Genomic DNA, 22,901 nt, shown 5'->3' with positions numbered 1-22,901 from the left:
CATTATCCTCCTCGTCCTTGGGCTTCGACACACCGCTGCTGCTGCTTCTGTCAAGTTTGACCTTGACTAAGTCTCTTCGCGACTCCTCTTGTTATAGAGCTGCCCACATCTCATCCAAATTTGGCAATGCTACTCTGCCCAGGATACTCTGGACAAAGACTTGCCACTCATCTTAGACATAATTGAGGGCTAGTCTAACCAACTCTGAATCCTAAGGTGTATGCCCCGCAACAGACAATTCATCACGGGTTTCCTTTAGCTTCGTGAGGAATGGATCCACACACTTTCCCTTTTGCATCTGAGCAGATCTCAGTGTCTGCTCCAAGTACATCTTCTGCTGCTCGAAAGATCCTTGATATAGCGTTGCCAAGGCATCCCACATCTCCTTAGCAGTCCCTCTGCTAGCAACATGACACACCATGTGATACTTGAATCCTTCCAGGATCCTCCTCTTGGCCTTCGCCATCTCTGCCTTGTACTTCTTCAGTGGATTTGGGTTTGCAGGTTCAGCCACCACGCTATCGACGTATGTCTTGAGGGCATGCTCATCTAGAAGGAATGACATTCTAGCCTTTTAGATGACAGTTGGATGCTCCATCCAATCTGTCCTATTCCCTCAAGCCACTGGTTGCCATTTCTGCCACAAATGTTGAAAATATCCTCTCTCTTCTGTGCTGTTGCTGGGCTAGCTTACGCACTCCCTGCTGGAGCTAGTAAAATTGCTGCCCCTTGTTGTTGCTCAGCTCTAGAGAATTCAAATTCCTTGGCTAGGAATTCTCTGAGGAAGAAATACCCTTAACTATGCTTCTCCTCTTTCTTTTGATGATCTTCCGCCCAACAAACTGCCTGTAGAAATATCTGCGTCCCACCAGCTCTCCTCACGATGAGGCTTCAACGCTGTTCCCTCTGCTCCAACAAAAATTCGAATTGGAAGTCCTCCTCTCTGTCGACTCACTCGGAGAGAGACTGCCTTGAACTTCAGCCCTCCGGCTAAGAATTGCGCAAATCCTCTGGGGTTTCGAACTGCTGCCTCCTACAGCTTTTTCGAACTCCCTCTTCTGCTCAGCGTTGGATCTACTGGCTTTGCTCTTCTTGCTTCACTTGCAGCTCCGATAACATGTGAAAATTCCATAACTGAAATTGCTACTGCAGCCACTAATGATATTACTCCTATTTGTTAAATTCCTTTAGACAAATTACTTGTTGTTTCCTACGACAAATATCGTAATACATACACTGCAACCTTCACTTAATTAAATATTATGCAGAAACAAGAGACTGAGTAAGAAAGAAAATATAACACAAATGACACCGTTATTTTTGGACAAAAGTCCCCAGAAAAACTCAATGCGGGAAAACCAGTGCAGCAGATCTGAGGGTTTATTATTATTAAGCAGTAGCAAATTCTGAATACATCTCTAAATACCTCTCAGGTTATTTAGTTTCAGAGAGAAATACTAGCAGAAAGATTTGTGAGATTACCTCACATAATCACTGAGAAAATCCCGACTGATCCGAACATTGGATGAAGTGCCTCTGGAAGGCCCTATGCTGCCTCTGCGCAGTCCTCATGCAGTCCCTACGTCAACCTCTCTAGGGACTGCGTCACCCATCCAACTGATCTATTTGCTGCCCGAAGTCTCTGCTCTCAACCTCTCGGTCTTGCACCTCTTTTCCCGGCTTCTGACACTGACTCTGCCCAGTAAAGTCTCAGACTCTCTCTCACCCTCTGCGCTGCCTCTTCATGGCCCTATGTCAGCCTCTGCATGAGAGCTGCTAGATCACTCTCTGCCTCTCTCTGCTGATGATTCTCCGACTGAGAAAATCTCTCTCTCTCTCTCCGGATGTTATCCCTACCCCTCAACTTCAAGAAATCTCCTTGATGAGAACTTCCTTTTGAGAACTTCTCACTTCAGAAATTCGACCTCTTGATCTCTTGGTGTGTTTTCCAAATGACCCTCAAGCTCCCTTAAATAATATTCTCGTTGACATTCAACGGCCCAGATTAAAAGCTAATTAATGGCTAAAATAATTTTAGGTTGATCCTCGTCTTCTTCTAGAAGTTACACCCACAATTAGATTAATACCCATTAATATTTTTAATTTCCTAAGTTTAGACTTAGGGTCCCATTAAAAAATATTAATTATTTTATTAAAATTGTTTTTGGGTGCAATTTCCCAAAACATTTTCTGGGTTCTTTGGAATACATGTGCCTAAGACTCCCTGCAAAATTTGAGGCCTAGAGCACATATGATGCTACCCCAAATCAACAGTCTTTCCTCCATGAGCACATACAAAAGAGTGACGACTGCCTACTGCACCATGTTTTGATCTCCTTGCTTCTCTTCGTTGATGACTTGGTCTTGTTGGCCTCTACTCCTAAGGGATTACAATGACAAAATGGCGTGTTGGCCAATTTCTGTGACCTTCGTCAACTGATGGTCAACTTGAGTAAAACCAAGGTTTTGATCTTCAATGCCTCGAAGAACTCTATTGTAGATCTACACTTCTACTACCACGAGACAGAGATTGAGATCACCACATCTTACACCTACTTGGGGGTACTGTTCATAGGGCCCAAATTTGGTATGCGATAGGCACTCCAACCTTGGCCTAGTAAAGGTTACTGCTCCCTAGCTCTCATTGAGCGACAATGCTTCTAGGCATAGTTCCAGGACATCTTCTCCAAGATCCACCTCATGGAGGCCATTATCTGACCCACAATCCTGTATGGCTCTGAGATCTGGGTACCCAGTTTACTATAGTTAGGTTGGCCTACAATGAGGAGAGTCTAGACCCTACTTCTTTGATGTATCATTCGTTGCAAATGCATAGTTTCACAACCCATTATGTAGGCAGAGTTCGGGGTCCACCCATTTCGCCTTGAGGTCCTTTTTTGCTTGGTCTCTTTCCTCCATCGAGTCAGGACTTATAGAGATTCTACTACTGGGAGAGAGAGATACCCATATCTTGCACTTTGTTCTTCGGAGGCCATCGCTTTGGCTGCCCTGTCAAGTCATGCTCATGGATGGTTCAAAGAGGCTTCTCAGCTCCTTTAGTCAATTACCATCTCCTCAGAACGCCATTTAGTTTCTCCCTTGACGGACCAACAAATCTCTTATCGAATTGATAGACACTGAATCAGGCCATCATAGAGGATATCTATGGATTATACATTTAGATCACTTAGACAACCCCCTCGATGAGCCTTGACTCAACTATGTCCTTCTACCTAGAGCATTTTTTGGAGTTGCATGATGGCCTCATTGTCCAACCCCCTTATACTCGTAGGCACTAAATGCACTCACTTAAGATCCCACTAGGGCAGCTTCGAGTTGGGTCCCATTGACTTTGGGTGGAGATGAATTACCGTATACCACAATCCAATAGGGTCTCCAGTTGTGCCATCTACAAGAGCCAAAGATTTCCCTCATTTTTTGGTGCCCCATATACTATGAGATCAGAGGATGTAATCGTTGATTATATAGAGAGTTTGGAGGATCCCTCTCCTAACTAGAGATGCCTAGTCCTCTTCATCAGGGTTATATTTAGACGCAAATCTCAGATCCTAACTACTCCATCTCACTCAAAGATTATTCAGATGATCACATCATACATTCATGTTGATCTGACTAATTGGAGTAACAAGTGACGCCCTGAGTTCTAGGGTATTTTAGATAGTTGAGCAGTGAGACCTCGAGTCTCCCCTCACCCACCCCCCCCCCCCCTCCCCCATTTGGGAGGCCAAGCATTACCCTCCAGACTGTTATGGAGGTGCCGAACAGCACATCAATTCACTCACACCCAAAGCATCAGAGGGTTTAGTACCAGACGGTTCCAAAACAGCCCCTCCCCCCCACTCGACGGGTTCCTGCTTAGCCCCAACGGAGCAGCTGGAGACTTATCCAAAACTTATTTCCTTTGTTATCAAATATTAGGAGTATCCCTCGCTCCTACATCCACCACAAGATCATGCAGCTAGACTCCTCGTTGCATCCAGGGAGCTCCGATAGCGAGCCAATGCCACTTTCGTCCCCCTCACTGTTGGCTATCAAACTCGGGACTCTTGACATCATTGACTTCCAACCATGGAATTATTCACACGATCTAGTTATATACATGTCTATGAGGCTGTTCTATTATTGTACCCTTATTGTTCCAACCATGGCATTTTCTAGGAGTAGCATTTGCACTCCCACATTGTACTCATACTGGTTGTATCCTTCTGTCCCATTGACCTATTTATGGTCATTCGTTGGACATTAATAAAATTATCTTATCTTATCTCACTCAAGCTAACGCCTATAAATAGGACACAATTGATCACTAGTCACAACCCTTAGCATGATCCTCAATGTCGACTTTACAATCAATGTCCCACTAATTCACATAACTAATTATATAACCATTTTATTCCTTAGACTATTCAAAAAGGGTTGCTTACATTATACAGAAAGGGACAGCCAAGTCAAACTTGATCACTACGTAGAAGGCCCATAGAACAAAAAGCTACGTGTGATAGTAATTTATTTTCTATTTTTGAGAAATCATATTTCAAACAATATTTCAATTTGAGGAATATTTTTGTCTGAGACGTGGAATGCAAATTTTTTGCTTATTGCACAGTTAATTCAATTCTTGTTCACTTTGTGAAGAATTTCTTAAATTAAAGAGTAGACAAACCTTATATTACTCATGAACTTTGTTGCAGGCTTCTGGTGCTTATGTATTTCGCCCCAACAGTTCAAGCTGCTTTCCTCTAGGGGGATCAAGTGATCAGGTCTGTGATAATTTGGTCCTGTATTGATGTAGTGAATAAAAACTGGATTGTATTCTTAGACATGTCCATCATATTGAAATATTGAATTCATCATTCATCAATATCTTTAACATGCAATAGCATTCATTTTCTTTTTCTTCCAGTCAAGGATGGTCTGGAATCTGAACTTAAATTTGGCACGTCTTTTCTATTTTATATAAGTAACCATTCCTTGCAACTTCAAAGACTGCCATTTGCAATATGTTTTCCTTTATCATGTTTAGAGTGAAAGATTTTTTTGTATAAGTGATTCTGGATTGAGCAGGCTATACAGTCGGTTATACAAGGAGATATTGTGAGTGAAGTACATCAACAGTTTTCTCCTTGGGTCTCACAGGTTTGTATTTATAACTATTTATGCCATCTAATTCTATATTGATCTTGAAGTTCCATGCAACTGGTTGCAACCATTTTTAAAGGCCATGCTTAATTTAATAAAAGATCTTAATAATATAGAGTAAATGTTTTTTTAAATTGATTTTATTTTGTAATCACGAGTGCCATTGTCTGCTATGTAGTGATTATGTCTGGATCTTTGTAATGGAAATGTTCAAGGAGCTGAAAGGCCAAATTTTTTGGGGAAGGGAATGAATGATCTCCATTACTGTACAAGCTAAAAATACAAAAGAACTTTTGTGATGTATACTGATTTCGTATCACCTGATAGTTTTTAGGGACTATCAATTGACATGATATTCTTGTTTGTTTGTCATAGGAAATATTGTTGCCTAGTTTATATTATCGACAATTGATGTACCCTAGATGGTCACAGTAGCATCGTTTAGTGAGTTATTCCGATAAGAGTGGGGATAAAGCTGACAGAATGAAATGAAAGTTGTGCAGGTAGTTAGGTTGTACAAGAATGCAGAGGATGCTGAAATTGATTTCCTGGTACATTCCTTGTGAATTATTTGCATTTATATTATTATTTAATATAGCTTTGTTTCTTTTTATCAATCATTCTTAACTCCTTTTATTACCAGGGCATGATAGAACCTTATCCTTTTTTCTTTCTTGTATATGTGTGAAGTAATTCCTTTCTGTTGAAAGGATTCTCATTTCTTCAGCAAAAGCTTTGTTAGAGAAAGCCAAGTAACACATATCTTACAGTTGCACTCATATCACATCTGATCCTCTAGCTGATCATCATCATCAAAATTTTTTGTCACAAATAAGTTAAAGGATGATAAAGTAATTAAAATAACTCAAAAAATGGCACTGCATTGTTTCATGTTTTCAGACACAAGTTATGGTAATGTTTTTTATTACACAAAGGTTCATATAGAAGCCTCAGCAAATCTTGTGGCAACACAGCATTCTTCTAAGAAATGGGACTGTTTGATGTATCTGGACACCATGAAAAGGGGGAAATTTGGGACCTGGGTTGTATTTTGATGTCTGTAAAAGTAGTATAAATCAGGGTGGGTTAATGTATGTTGCCACCTTTGTAAAAAATGTAAAAATGGACTTTATATGATTGCAATCTCAGATTAATCATCAAAGTCTAGTTGCATATTTTTGGTTCTCGAAAGGAGAAATAAATGAAATTAGTTCTTTGCTTGTGCTATCTTTATGTAACTAATATCATTATCCATAATCTTCCTTGCATCATCTTGCATTTTTTTCTTTTTATTTTTCACATTTTCCCTTGAAATTTTTTGCATCAAACCCTTCTATCATTTTTCCAATTATTGATTTAAACTAGTGCATAAGTTGTAACAATTCCCTTTTTTACTCATCTTGCCATTGATAAGGTCACAATTTACAGGTTGGGCCAATTCCAGTTGATGACAATCTAGGGAAAGAGATAGTAGTACGATTCATGACAAACCTTTCATCAAATGGAGAATTCTTCACAGATTCCAACGGTCGGGATTTTCTAAAGAGAGTAAGTTCTATTGATTATCATCTAATATTGTTTTGTTATGCTTAACAATGTATCAACATAGTAATTCTTTCTCTCTGTCTTGCAAGTTTTAAAAAAGGCTATTCTATTTCCTACTTGTTATGATATCATGGTTGAATTGTTCTTGAGGCTTGATATTTAATTTGGAGTATAGTACCATACCCATATTATACTTGGGATAATTGGCATGCTTAACATATTTGATAGTATGAAGACACAAAAAGAACATCTTTAATGTATGAAAAGATATTCACAAGTATGATGAGTATATTTGGTTTGGGATGGCACATTCAATGACTACCTGCCAATACTTGCAAGTATGAAGAGCATTGATCACACAATACTCCATCGGTGCAAGCAAGACAAGTATTGACCACCCAATACTTGTTCAATGCATGGAAAGTACAGAGTTGAAACTTGAATACTCAGCATACTCCTGAGTATTATAATTTTGATTTGGGGTGTCCTTTTGTCTCCATTTCACAATTCTTATTTTTGTTTGTATTTTATAGTAATTTTTTTTTCATCATATGGATCCCTCTTTCATGCTCGTTTTGAGGATCACATCATAGCATCAACTTTCAGAATGTAGTTGACATTATTTAACAAGAGATGGAATTAACTTGAATACTATTTGCCAGATTAGCAAGTACATTTCTTTTAGAGAAGTTGACCTTATGGCAGATTTCTTCTAATCTTTGGACAAAAACTTTTCTATGCTAAATCTGGCAACCAGTGTCATGTTATAGATCTTGTTTGCAATGGATGGACACGTGAAAAAAGCTTACAGTGGAAGACATTTACCTACACCTATAGAGATGTCAGGACTCAGTACTAAGTAGACATAATCAGAATACAGTGTAATTGCTCTAATAAATTTTCTTCGTGTAATTATTAAAGTATGAGCATGATAACATCACAAATTTTCACCTGTCCAAGTTCAGAGATGAAATTGTGTAAAACAAGGTTACAAAAAGCACAGATGTGTGAGTGTGTGAGCTCATACACATTATAGTCAATTGCATTTGATGATCACTGTCATTCTTTCAAGGGGAATGGATCATTCTATGCCTCCAAAATCCACTATCTTCTTGGGCGTTCTTTAACTTCATTTTGTATCCTTGGAATTGCCAGTGAAGTGAATGATCTTAGCCGGAAAAACTGGGATCCACTCACAAAAACTAGCATCCACTGCTTAAAAGCACAGTTCCATTCTTTTCTTTCCTTGGTTGAATTATATGCTCCTTATATCCCTGAGATTTTGCAAAGGGCCCACAATATCATGGAAGCACCGCATTGGGGACCCTGAGGTGAATGGCCAATCAAAACCTCAAACTCTTGAGCACAAAATGCTATAAATTCCATGGGCAGACTATTGACACAACGGGGAAATCCAAAGTCTTCAATATCTGGGCCCAGCACATTAGTGAAGGAAGCTCATATGACTAGTGTAATATTCCTGAATGGAAATTAACAACAAATACCAAAGCAATGTACAAGGAACAACAAGAAAATGGAACTATAACACCACAAAATCAACATGCAACTGAAAGCAGCAAGTAAATCTGAGCCATCTATTAATCAGTACAGAGAGTAGAGAGGAACAATAAAACCTAGGTTTGCTAGGAAAGCTAAGCAAAACCCAGAAAGATGTGGCCTCCCTCCAATGTAAAATCTGCTAAATGACTGAAGTGGGTGGCTCAATGACTAAATGGTTGCTAGCTGTTGGTTGGAACAGTGATTTCAGGGCTGAATACTCCTCAAAATGCTTTGAAAATTTAGCACCGGACTCCTCTCCCAAAACCCACAAAAACCCGGAAATGGTTCAGGCTAAATCCAAGCGATGAGGAAGCCCTCCAAGTGGTGCAGATGATTTCTCAGGGTCACAGAGCGCACTGTTGTCGCTCAGATTGTATAGGCACAATGCGGCAATGACTCCGGGCGAGGGCCATCACTGTGATCCCCGCCCACTCCGTTCTAACTTTCTCCCAACAACAGGCTATGGGGGGTAGTCCCTATGGAAGATAGAAATGAACGACAAGTTGGCGACCAACGAGTCCGGGAGACATGATTGAATGGCCTAGCCACTTGGTTGATTTAGTAAGCGCTTAGTGATTAGATTGAATTCTTAATGAGACCAGTGCCTAATGGAGTCAATTAGTTTTAAATCAATTAGAGACCAAGTAACCAGATGAACAACCACTGCTTAATGAATGACTATCCTATATGGTATGCAAATCCTATGACTTAGGTGTGATGTAAGAATCTTGGTTACTTTTAATTAGATGCCTATTCTAGGTGTATCCTTCCTCTTAACTATTTTGAAACTAGTCTTTGGAGTAGGTTGTGATAAAGAGGCCAAGGGGAAGCAAGCAAAGGTTTGATTAATGATACCTCCCCTTAGGTACTAACTACCCAGTGCATCCAACGCTGCAGAGACTGTGGCTTTGACGATTGCAAGGTCACCGTGTTAACCACTAAAGAGATGCTAGGCTCCTCAAGCTAGGTGAGAAAGGTGTTCCTATCTTTCTATCAACTAGGCTTATGCTTGGAGGTAAGTTATTAATGCAAGACTAATCTTAAGATGAGATGCAAGATGAATGAGTGATTCTTAAGGTGAGATTACTTAAATGTTTTTTTAAGTATTTAGTTATGATTTACTTCAAATCAAGATATCAAGTACTTAAAAATGCTTAGAAAAGGTAATCTCAACCGCAAGACAAGTGTTTAAATTCAACAGTGCCAACAAGAGATACCAAGAAATGATAATAATCCACTTAGATTAGTTAGCCAATGAGACAATACAAAGTGCCAATGATAATTATCCAAAAGTGACAATAAGAATGTAAATGTTCTTAGCCAATATTTCTCAACAATTAGCTTCTTCAATGTTAACAAGACAATTATTAAGAGATATGCTATTAGATCCACCAACTCTCAAGCCAAGAATACTTAGATCTTAGATGCAAATGTCACAATGATTACCAATTAGATTTTTAATTAGCCAAGATCACAAATTGCTCAATGATATTCTTTAAACACAATTAGGAAAAGTTACTTCAATGCCAATTAGATTGATAGAGACAATTAGATCTTCCAAAAGACAAGTGATGTAACTTTAACCATTCAACAAGATACCATTTGAAAGTTAAAGTGCTTTTAGAGAGTGAGCTTATGAGTGCAAACCTGTAACTTTAAAGATCATGAAAAAAAACTCACAAGAGACAAGAGAATATTAGTATCCTTATCCATAACACAATAGAACATTTTTTTCCCACAATGAACTATTAGAGCATGAGCAATAGAAAACACTTATGTCATGTATGTTCCAATTAAATTCAAATGAGAAGTAAGTAAACTCTTTGAAAGCAGTAGACAAATTATGAGAGCAGTGAGCTAACAGTGAGTAAACTTACACCAAATGTGTCATTTAATGAGCAATAAACTTTTAGGACAGCAGTGAATAACCTTAATTTTAGAGCACTTTTAGATGCAAAATGAGATGCCAAATGCAAGTGATAGAAACCAAATGCCAAATCACTTTTCAAATCACCAAATTCTCAATGTTTAGGCCTTCTAAAGATGCAAATGTATTATGAATATAATTCATAAGAAGTAAATAAATAAAATAAATGTAAATATTAAATAATTAATATTGATTATGTTAAATAGTCATTAAGTTATGTGAAAAGGCATGTCTAAAAGACATGCCCATTCACGAAAGGACACCTGCTTAGGTATATATGCGGGTCCTCATTGTAACATTCATCACTTATACATTATATATATATATATATATTATTTCAAATACATCTTGTGTATTTTTACATTCAAGTCTACAAGCTATCAGCTTTTATGCTTCAGTGGTATTAGAGCCATGGCGCACAATATAATCATGCGGGTATTTGAACGTTGTTCGCCGCATAATGTGCCATTACATTCACGTCTTGAATGCGTTGAGCAGTTTAGTAAAATTCAAGAAACATTTCAGCGTTTAGAAAAATGATGTGCAGAAGCTACAACATGTTTTAAGAAAAGTTATGCGGAAATCGATAATAAGGAAGATGATTGCGACAATAAAGAAACAAAACAAGGTGAAGCATTAGATGATTATAATATTGAAGAAATGTTTTGCTAGAGCATTAGTTTCACAGGATTAAGAATGGTGTTGAATTTGGTGACGGAATGGCGACTGGAGACGGGGTAACAATGGCGAAACCCTAGGTCTCTCGCCTACTGTAACGCAGGCCGCCTGGACTGTGGTGGTTTGCAGACTCCCAAGAATGGCGACAGACGCGGGCCCGACAATGGGTCTATTTTTTTAAGATGCGACCTCTCATTGGGACCGTAAAAAACTGTTGAGGGTTTGCAGACTCGACCCACCGTTTTTGTTTTTTTCCTTCGTAACCTGTTTCCACTGCAGCCTGACCCTCCTGGTCATACGGTGGACTGATTAGCGGGTTTGTCGGTTGCCATGGTAGAGATGACCTCGTGGACTATGAGGAGGACCCGATGCCTGAACAAGAAATCTGGGCACATCAAAGAAACCCGGCTATGGACCCTTGGGGGAAGAGACCGATTAGCTCGACAGCTGCTGCTCACCTGACGCCACACTCGTCGCGCACCGGAAAAAAGCAGCATCGGGCTGTCAACATTGAGGATCTGCCGGTTTTGGAGTGTCCCCCTCTCTCGCCGGCCACGCTGCACCTTCTGGGCTCTTGCTTGCAGTCTTCCCCCTCTTTCGATTCTCCCCTCCCTATCCCATCGCAACATCCCCCGACTCCCCCCTCGCGGGTCTCCCAACCCTATCTTACCCCATCCATATCCTTGGCTCTGGAAGGTCCCTCCATCATTCAGCACCCTACTCCGTCCTTCATCCAACCTGCCTCCTGTAGTTTGAACCCTCACTCCCCTATTCGCTCAGGCTGCTTCAGTTCTCCGCTTCTGTCTGCTTGCCCGGCCAGATCTGCCCAGCACAGCACCTCTGATCCGTGCCGAAATCTACTCAAAGATATCCCTATTGGCAGGCGCTCCGACAAGCAGAAAAAAGGCCGGTGCCTTAGGGCCATTGACTCAGACATTAACTTGACCTTTGGGGAAGACGTCCAAATGGCCGATGCACTGGATACAGCGAGGAAAGTTTTGGTAGGACGTGTGCGTGGTCGCACCTATTCGGTGGAAAGATTGCGACAATGGACTGAGGAGATTTGGGGTACCCTCCTGAAGGAACTGCCAGCTATAAGGGTACTAGCCAGGGGATGGTTCGCTCTACACTTTCATAGAGCGGAATACACAGAATGGATATTGTCGCAATTCTGGCATATCGAGCTTGCTCCAGTCCTTCTGAAGCGTTGGGATCCCCTTTTTGATCCGGAGCGAGAACAACTCGGAGCTGGGCCTATTTGGGTCAGATTGCCGGGGTTACCTATGCAATTTTGGACCCCGCAGGTCTTCAAACGTATAGGCGATGCGCTGGGAACCTATCTTGAGCACGATAAGTCTTTCGAAAGAACAGGAATTATGACTGTGGCAAGGATATTAGTTCATCTTGACACCAGAGTTGGATTGGAAGAGAAAATCACATTACACTGCCGGCACTTCTTGCGCAAACAGCTTCTGGACTACGAAGGTGTCCCTTACCGGTGTAGACGGTGCCACAAAGTAGGGCATCTATACAAGGACTATCCATTGCTCTCAGGGGTGACCTCGGAGAATTCGAAGGGGACAAAACAACCTTCGGTCGAACAGAACAAAGGAGACAAGCAGCACGGTGAGGGTGACAAGAACCAAGGTGAGACCCCATCGGAGGCAGGGAAAGATGCTTCAATCAAGGCAAATAATCGGCAGAAAGCAGCGTCCTCACCGCCTCGTACCCACTCCTTGATAGCCGAGGAAGCTATCTCTCCATCGGGTAATGTATCATTTCCCATAACCACTGCAATCATTTCAGATGTTATGTTCTCTGTTATGCATTCATCTCTGCATCCTCCTTCCTCGGCCCTTGACCCTATCCCCTCCATTCCATGTTCCATTGCCTTGCCCCCCCCACTTTCTCCACTACTCCCACCTCTCTCAGGAAGCCTTCCACCCCAGACGCTCTCTCTGACTCCATCTCTGGATCGGGATCTCATCCATATAACTTGCGTTCTCGTGCCCGTCCAAAATTCATGGGACTGGGACTCTCACCTGGGCGATCCACAAAATATAAACCTCCTAGAGGCCGCCCATCCAATATCAAATCCGCCATCAAGTCGGCTGTGGCTGATGTTGCGCGTGGCCGACAATGCACCATAGAAAGGGCGCTTAGAGCAATTGAGCCCTCTGCCCCTGGTTCCCCATGATTTGGCTCTCCTACAACTGTAGGGGATTAGCCAACCCCAAAAAGCGATTGGCTCTCAAGAGGATGGCAATGGACTCTAGATGTGACATCCTCTTCCTACAGGAAACTCTCTGCTCTTCGGACACCTCCATGAGAACCCTTCAATCCATCCTACTGGGTTGGGTATTTCAGGGTATGGATTCAAACGGCAAATCGGGTGGTCTCGCTATTGGTATCAACCCTAGGACTGTAAAGATAATATCAACCTGGGGAGGCTGGGGTTTTATTGGCATGGACATCTTCGTGTGGGAGCTCGGACTCCCATTAAAAGTTATCAACATCTATGCCCCAAACCAGAACAGAATGGATTTTTGGCTCAATTTTTTGGATAATAATCTTGTCACTTCTTCCACCATCATTGGGGGAGATTTAAACTTTTCGCTGGGTATGGAGGAATACTGGGGACATCATGCACAATTGGATCCTATATCGGAGCAGATGGGTACGCTACTGGACACCTACAAGATGGTTGATGTTCCCATGAACAAGAAAGTCCCCACTTGGCATAACAGGCAAACAGGGGAAGCTACTTTGGGACGGAGATTGGACAGATTTCTAATCCATGAAGACCTCCTCCGTAAGCTCCCCCTGTACAGACAATGGGTCGGCACTGGTGGCTTATCTGACCATCTCCCCATATTCCTTCAAGTCAGTGGTCCTACCAAGAAGCCCCGTCCTCCTTTCAAACTCTTTTCCGGCTACCTACAAGAACCGGATTTCATCAATCTCGTGACTGATTTCTGGAATTCGCAACCTCCGCTGAGGGCTTAGAGGATGGCGGTGGATTTCTGTGATAGACTCAAAACTCTCAGAAGTAGGACTGAGGAATGGTCAAAGAGGAAGAAACTGAGAGATGATCAACACCTCATTGATATTGAGCTACAGATTGCACAGCTAACGGATGAGCGGGGGCTTGGATTCATAATAGAGGATTCAAAAGTGCTGTTGAATAACCTGGAGAAGCAAAAATCCAAACTGCTACTAGACAAAGAAGAACAGTGGAGGTTGAAAAGCAGAGCCACCTGGCTGCAAACGGGTGATGGCAATACAAAGTTCTTCCACAACTTTGCAAACGGCAGGAAGGCATCGAATACTATCTGGCAGCTGCCTTGTGAACCTGATGGCTGGGCCTCATCACACCAGCAATTAGCCAGGTTGGGTACATCACATTTTAAAAGACAATTTACTGCACCGACAGCTATTAATCTCCCGGATATCATTAACCTGGCTGGGCATTTCCCAAGGTTTGTGGAACCTGATGCAGTTGAGGACTTGATACAACCGGTCACTATGGAGGAACTGGAAGCAACATTAAAGTGGTTCAAAAAAGACAGGAGCCCGGGTCCGGACGGCTGGCCAGTGGAGTTCTACCTGGCCTTCCTGGAACTGTTGGGGGAGGATCTGCTGGCAGTCATTGAAGAGAGCAGAATCAATGGCCATATACACCCTCCCATGAACTTCACCTATATTGCCTTGATTCCCAAGTTTGATTCCCCCACCTCTTTCAATGACTTCAGGCCCATTTCCCTTTGCAACTGTTTATACAAAATCATTTCTAAAATTATTGCTAACCGCATCAAGCCCTTTCTATCTAACCACATCTCCCAGGAGCAATTCGCGTTCCTTGATCATCGTCATATTTAGGATGCCATTGGAACGGCCCAGGAAGCCCTTCATTCCATCAAATACAAAAAACTCAAAGGAATCTCTCCCAAAATTGACCTATCGAAGGCCTTTGACAAAGTGAATTGGCTCTTTCTGAAAATGATCCTCTTGCATTTAGGCTTCCCCCCGTCATTATATCCTGGATCATGGGTTGTATCTCTTCTGTCTCTTTCGCTATTCTGATTAATGGATCAGCCACTTCATCTTTCAATATAGACAGAGGAATCAGGCAGGGCTGCCCTCTATCACCACTCCTTTTCTTGCTAGTCATGGAAGGACTTAGCAGACTTATAGCAACTACAAAAAGGAGCGGGGGTATCAGTGGGCTAAAGATCATGGAGCACTTTTATCTTACACATTTACTTTTCGTAGATGACATACTGATATTCTTGAATGGGAGTGTCCAGGACACCACCTCCCTGAATGAAATTCTGAATCTTTTTTGTAGAGCTACAGGGATGGAAATAAACAGAGAAAAATCTACCATATCCCTATCCGATTGCACGCCACAGGAATCTCTCCTTGCCAATCAAAAATTTATCTTCCAAGAAACAGACCTGTTGGAAGGAATCAAATACCTGGGATTCAGGCTCAAACCTGATGGATACAAGATTGCAAACTGGTCCTGGCTTATCACAAAAGTGGAAAAAAGAATCAGCTGCTGGTGTCATAGACTACTTTCTAGAGCGGGCAGACTCATCCTGATTAAATCGGTTCTCGAAGCCACCCTGGTGTACTGGATGTCACTAGCCTGGATACCAAGAGGTATCCTCCACAGAATCCAACAAATCTGCTGCAAGTTCCTCTGGAATGGAAAGAAGGAGGGCAAGACTTTTGCCTGGGTCAAATGGACCAAAATTGCTACTCCAAAGAAATGGGGAGGATGGGGACTCAAATTACTCCCAGCATTCGCACAAGATCTGGCTGCCAAACAAGGATGGCTCCTTCTAAAGCAAAACAGTCTATGGGCGGAGGTTATTCATCACAAATATATCTGGCCACTGACCATCACTGACTGGATCAGAAAACCGAACTGGAGCAGAAAAGGTATATCGGGAATTTGGAGAGCCATACTCAATTCTATGTCCATTATAAAAGAAGGCTTACTTTGGCAAATTGGTAATGGCGCATCTGTGCGCATTGGCATCGACCCATGGTCGGGCTGTGGAAACTCACATTTATTACCAGAGGGGTTGGTACAACATCTAAATAACAGCGGCATAAAATTTCTTGCTCAGATTGGTGACCAACAGAATTCTGACCTTTTTTCACAAGCCTGGTTGAGCGAACAACACTTGAACATCCCTATTGAATGGAGTGGCGCTTGGCAGAACTACATACAGGGCCTTACAGAATCACATGTTAGGTTAAGGATGGCAGAAGACGAACTTATATGGGCACTATCTAAATCTGGTCAATATACACCGAAATTGGGGTATGACAGAATTATTGAAGATAAAAAACCTGCGGTCTTCAAAGCCTGGTGGGTGTCTCTATGGTAGATTACTGATGTGGAACATTTTGGCAAACAAGATCCCTACCGCTGCCTATCTAAAAAAAGGGGCTTTCTCAGGACCATCCCGTTGTCTGCTATGCCGACAGGACGAGGAATCGACCTACCATCTCTTCCTCGCTTGTCCCACCACCAGGAATCTCTGGTCACAGGTCATTCAATCTTTAAACTTGAATATGAACTGGCAGGGGGAGGATATTATCGCAGCTTGGGAACTCTGGTGGCGCACCTCGGCGGAGGAAAGGCCCCGAAACCTTCCACTCCTTATCTCATGGCACATATGGATCAAGAGGAATTCTATCATTTTTGAAGATAGACAAGTCAACTGGAATCTACTCCATCCTATCATCTGCGCAGCCTACGCGGAACTGCCAATTGAAAACAGACAGGACAAGCCTAGGATCATCCGACAGGAGCATATAAACAGGGAATTGCCGTGGGCCTATTTTGATGGAGCCGCCCAACAACAGGGCTGTGGGGGCGGCATACTATTCCACCTATCGGAATCCCATTACTTTCAGATTAGCATGGGTCTAGGACTGGGTACAAACAACCATGCGGAGCTGATATCACTCCAACACCTTTTATATTTTGCCATTAACAAAAACTGCTGAAATTTTCAAATCTTTGGCGACTCAAAGAATGTTATTGATTGGTTTAACAACAATGCTATCTGTTCTGCATACTCATTGAAGAATATCTTGGAAGAAATTGTTTTTTTCAAAACATTTTTTGATCAGATAACTGTTTCCCACATCTACAGGGAGAGGAATGGAACTGCTGACCGGTTATCGAAGGAAGCGACGCATCGTCCTCTAGGCGAGTGGATGATCTCTGAATTCTCTCCAGCAGGGACATACCAGTACTTTCACATGGCCTGCATTGATGGGGCAATCCAGTGAGGCAACAACCTCAATTGCACAGCTTTTTGAGCATGAACTTTTTGACTATGTTTATTGTATATAATCAGAAATTTTGCTTATATTAGGACATCTGCTGTATATAGCCGATACTATCTGAACTCTTATATATCTTTTTGATGGTCTTTGCACCAATACTGTACACCCTCAGGGTTACTTTCTGAACTGGTTTACTAGACAGTGGCGAGTGCCACAGTTACCGCATATGCCTTCGGGCATCTTTAGCATGTAATTTCTCCTTGAAATTATGAATTTTCTATTTTGGAAAGATTATAATATTGAAGATAAAGATGTTGTAGAAAATGATCAAGATGATCTAGATGAAGTTTATCTTGATGTGGATGGGAATGATACAGATCAAGATGATGATACAGTTGTTGATGATGAAGATGCAGAGATTACTTATTTTGAGGATGAAAAGGAAGTGAATTCTGATAATAGAGAGAAGGATATGAATTCACACAGTAAAAGTGGTTATGAGAAAAATGAGGAGTCTTTTCACATGTCTTGTTGTAATCCCAAAGTAATGTCAATACCTACGAAAGATAATTGGTACTATACAACATGTAGGAAAAAGAAGAACCCAAGCCATAATTACAACAATGTTTGTTTGCTACATTTGAGAAAATTAAGCTCAATGCCTGTATCACAATGGGAAAGGTTAGAAAGAGCCCTTGCATCTTCAAATGCATGCCCAACTAGTAGTACAAGGACAACAAACTCTCTTGAATCAAGACATACATGCCAGCAGCAAGAACTTGCAGCAATTGAGAGGAAAGAAAACAATCTTGTTACAACAAACACAGATTTACAAATCGAATTGGATCTCGTAGAATTACAAACAGAGCTCAATCCATCGCCATCTGATACAGGAACAATAATTGAGGACAATAAACTGGATTGGGACAAGATCATTATTGATCCAACGTTTAATTTCGATGGAAATCCTGAAATTGAAACTGCTAGTCCTTGGGATCTGTTCTCTGTGGATTCTCATGATGGAGCTCATGTCATTGATAATCCTAACAATCCTAATTCCTCAAGGATTGGGCCCCAAAACCAGGCATCTGAGGAATTGGAAACATTGGCCCTAATTAAGACACCAACTTCAAAAAGGAAATCTTCAGTTCAATCACCTTCTACTCATTTGCCAAGGGAGAATCATCGCTATTCACATGCTTCATCTGAAGTGTCAGTAGATAAACAGGGTTGGCTGAACAATAAAGATCAGAGACAGGTAGATTCATCAAGTAGTGAAGGAGGCACCATGCCTGAAATTCAGGATCTTCGAAGGACTGATTACATGTCTGAAGACTCTTCAGCTGTACAAATGTATAACACTGAAAAGATTCTAAAGGGATATATTGCGTTGTGGTCCCAAAGGATGAAATGTAACTCAGAAACTACAGATGAAGCATCTGTCAGTATCCAACAAGCAAGAACTTGGCTCTTGGGAACTGTTTATTTTGGTGCTCCATCAATTTGTTGCTGGCTATGTATATCCCAAATTGCTTCTGCTTCGACCCTCCTTGCGGTCTCCTCCAGCAGAAAGTCTGTTGACAATACGTTGACTACACTAACTGTTCCACCGATCCCTCATGCTCGACATACCTGCTCAACAGCCAGACTACAATGGAACACACCCATAAACTATCTGTATATGCTGTCACTCCCCGCCCTTCACACGAATTCGCTGTTAATTAAAAAAAAAAAATTGTTGCCACCGTCATAGGGTATGTCCGCGGTCAAACACTGGGTCATACGTACGTGATCCCCGGTGATACGTCAGATCGGTTTAAATATGGTCGTGACATAAATAATGGTGGTATATATAATTGTGGTGATATATATATATATATATATATAAGGCATAGTTATACAACAGTTAAATTCGACCATTGTCTGTCCATCTCACCTTTTGTTGATTTGCAACAACCCTATTTTTGGTTAGAACGATTCCGGGTGAGATGTACAAATTGTGCAATCCTCTTACGCACAAGTCTTTCCAGATTTCTGGCGTTTATTCCATCGTGGTTCGAACCGAGCCTGTGCAGACAAAAAAGCTCGTGGATAATTAACGGTGAACATATCGTGGAACAAAAAAAAGGAGTTAACATATATAACATATAAAAAGTTAATATATAATACATATATAAAGTTATATTTATGTAATTATTTTATATATATATATATATATATATATATAATAAATAAAAATATATATATTAAAAAAAGAAAAAATATAGAGTTGTTTAAAAAAAAAATTGAGTTATTAAAAAAGAAAAAAAAAGTTATTAAAAAAAAATAAAATTCCAAGGGAATATTACTGATGAGCTATAAGATGAGAGGATGACCAGATTATACACATCGAGACGACAGACATTAAGTGAAGAAAATACAGAGCATTAAAGCTTTGAGGACAAAGCTTCTGAAGGAAGGGGCTATGTTATGAATATAATTCATAACAAGTAAATAAATAAAATAAATGTAAATATTAAATAATTAAATATTGATTATGTTAAATAGTCATTAAGTTAAGTGAAAAGGCATGTCTAAAAGACATGCCCATTCACGAAAGGACACATGCTTAGGTATATATATGCGGGTCCTCATTGTAACATTCATCACTTATACATTATATATAGATAATAAATTATTATTTCAAATACATCTTGTGTATTTTTACATTCAAGTCTACAAGCTATCAGTTTTTATGCTTCAAAATGCCACTGTTTTACTTCAAGTTTTAGAATGCAGTCATAGAAAACATGACAGTCATCAATTCTTCATGAAATCAAGCCCAAAATAGATGCCCAACTTATGAAATGAATTCCTTAATATGTTAAGCAATTAATGAATTATTTTTAGGGTACTTTTATGGTTTTTTATCACTGTTATGAAAAGATAAGACTGCTGAAGTAAACAGTGAGGGAAAATGAGGGTTAGATCGTGCAAACCTATAGGCCTTTTGGCCTAGAAGACAACCCACTTGCCAAAATCCTTCTAGTGAGATGGCTACCTATAAACACAGGATTTTAACCCAAACTACCAATATTCGCTTCAGAAATCAAAATGACTAAATAGAGATGGAAAGAGGGACAAAGAGGGCTAGAAAGCCAACAACTAGCTAAGCGAAGGCAGCGGCTAGGGAGGAAGGCCTAATCGGGCCTAAGCTAGGGAAAAACAAGGCTTTAGAGGCCACGCCAAGCCTCATAGAGCTTGCGGCCAAGAGGATAGAGGCCTTCTAGGCCTGCTGCAAGCCCTAAGAGGGTTGCGGCCAAAGGGAAGAAAAGGCCGAGGAAGAGGGAGGGCCGAAAAGGGGCTGTGACAAGGAGAAGATGGGCAGATAGAGGAGGCCGAGGGCAAAGGAGGCAGAAGCAAGGGGGGAAAAGGGCTGACAGAGGGATAAGTGTTGGAAAATCAGAAAGGGAGAAAGATTTGCTTATGTTAATAATTACTTGTGATATTCTTATGTTCTTATTAACTTTCTTGTGTTCTTTTATCTTTGTTTCATCAAGCAATTATCAAAAGCAAAACATGAAGATCAGGGACATCAAATGTAGGCGGACAACCAGGGCTAAAACCCCTATATAGGGGAAAACCTAGTCAATGAACTATTCCTTCAGTAGATTCAAAAACAAGATGAGATAGACCAAGATTCTAGACCCACAGAGCTTCCTCCACCAAGTCAACCCTTCCTCCTTGTAAATACCCTTTTCTTAGTCTTTCAAATGTCAGCACTTTAAAGTGCAACTTCAATCCAGAACTTCGATCTAGCAGCAGAATTTTCGGCCTAGCTACTCCAGAATTTCGGCCTCCCCAACAACTGCAAAATTTCAACCTTCTAGCAAAACTCCAGAACTTCGAACATTTGAGATGAGAGAGAGAGAAATCGAATTCTTGACCTTGAAAGAGACCTTCTTCTTTGCCCTTAGACTTGTCCTCTTCTTCCTTGGAATTTCACACTTTTCCAACTACAATCTTTTGCAAATCGAACTTGGTTGTCTTGCTCTATAAATGAGGTTGAGTTGCTCCAATATATAGGTTTCTAGTGAGGTCGAATTACCCTGTTTGAGGCCGACTTGGTGGAGGAGGCCTAGAAGACCTAAAATATAATAAAATAAATTTCTTCTTTGAAAAATAAATCCCAAGAAGGGTTCTTTACATTATGACATGGACAAGGACACTTGACATAAACCCTAGAAGCCTTCAATGGAGGCTTTGACCTAAAACAATTGACCCAAGCATGAAACCCATGCTTTAATAAGTCAATTTAATAATAATAAAATTTCATTTTTCTTTCTTTTGACAAATACATTATATTGTGACTTAAATACATTTATGAAGACCGAACCTAGTTACATTCTTCAACACTCCCTCTTAACTAGGGAGGTATTCATAATTACAACTATATAGAGGTACATGGAAGATCTCCAATATGAACTACAAAGAGTTTAGGCACACTTATTGCCACAAGCTAGATACCTGACTAGGGTTATCTATCTAGGTGGGACTAAGATGGACTCAAGCTTTCAGCCACTCTAGGTACCATCAGGCTTGCTAACCATCAATCTATGGATCTAGGTGAATATCCAAGGTCAGAGCTCCATGACCAATGCCACCCTCCCTCTTTGGGCTCTAGTCATCAACACATAGGCCAACCAGATGTCCTCCCAAGCATCCACCATTAGATGCTTCAAATCTCCCTATCAAACTAGATATATCCATTTGTCCAAGCATGCTTCCAGAGTGTTCAAACTTTTTATGGAGAGATTTACTTGTACGAACCCCAATCAATAAGAAGCTTTCAAATATACATACAAGTAAACACAAAGCTTCAGGGTTTGCATTCATTAGGATGTTGCATATATCATTATCAAGTTATCCAAATCTTTTCATTCAATTCTTTTCAAATCTTTTTCTTAAATTCAAGGTGTTCACTGTCAGAGCCATCAAAACAATCAAATACTTTAGACATCAAATACCTAAACCTGGTTAGGTTCATAATCAGTAAGACACATATACTTCTAAACTTCAACTTCTTGCTAGGGTTTTGTTACAAACCCTAGAGTACAATATAAAGTAACTTAGATCAGTCTCATTCTATCTAGGGCCTCAATATATATCACAAATTCTACTATGATCCATTACAAACCTTAGATTCCATCTTAGAGACACAAAGCCTTAGATATCAACAATTCAATCAAATAACAATTCTACTATACAATTTAGACTCAACCAGGGTTTGTTGCACACCCTAGATTTATTCATCATGTCAGAAACAATATCATCATATCCTAGAATATCAAACTTCTACTAGGGCTTAGTGACAAACGCTAGAATTTACAAACTATGAGTATCAAAAATTAGGTTAGCATATATACATATCTAGGATTTCATAATCATGCACAAGCATATCACAACAATATCAACTAGGCAAACCCAAGACACAAATATCAATACATTAAAGTTAGACATACAAGAATTTTGACTAGGCTAGGGCTTCGATTAGACAAACAAACATACACCTAGGGCTCCATTCCTAGGATCTTACTATAGATATTATAAGGGTTTTGGTCAAAAACCCTAGTTTCCCAAACCCTAAGGGTCTAAGGCTTCATTTTAAACATTAACAACAAACCCTAAAGGACTAGGGTTTTTACAATACCAAGACTCTAAGCAAGAGAATAGGATCTCT

The 22,901-nt window shown here is 40.6% G+C and overlaps 1 protein-coding gene across 4 annotated transcripts in view; it reads left to right on the top strand.

Annotated features, from left to right (window-relative positions):
- The window catches only part of LOC149225724 (alpha-mannosidase-like), a 456,087-nt gene that overhangs the window by 141,735 nt on the left and 291,451 nt on the right, over positions 1 to 22,901 (top strand). For 3 of the 4 annotated variants that reach the window (XR_016247699.1, XM_089377296.1, XM_089377298.1), the window contains exons 18-21: positions 4,713 to 4,781; positions 5,086 to 5,157; positions 5,664 to 5,711; positions 6,589 to 6,708. Coding sequence is in view for 3 of the 4 variants with exons in the window: in XM_089377296.1 (XP_089233422.1) it covers positions 4,713 to 4,781; positions 5,086 to 5,157; positions 5,664 to 5,711; positions 6,589 to 6,708 (309 nt within the window). In the remaining variant the exon portion in view is untranslated. The remainder of the gene's footprint in view (positions 1 to 4,712; positions 4,782 to 5,085; positions 5,158 to 5,663; positions 5,712 to 6,588; positions 6,709 to 22,901) is intronic. The other variant, XM_089377297.1, reaches the window with a different exon arrangement.

Source organism: Pinus tabuliformis, chromosome J (assembly GCF_031772625.1).
Source record: "Pinus tabuliformis cultivar Carrire ecotype Pingquan chromosome J, CPIR1, whole genome shotgun sequence".
In the NCBI taxonomy this organism is placed as follows: Eukaryota; Viridiplantae; Streptophyta; class Pinopsida; order Pinales; family Pinaceae; genus Pinus; species Pinus tabuliformis.
This window is presented reverse-complemented; position numbering and strand designations above follow the sequence as displayed.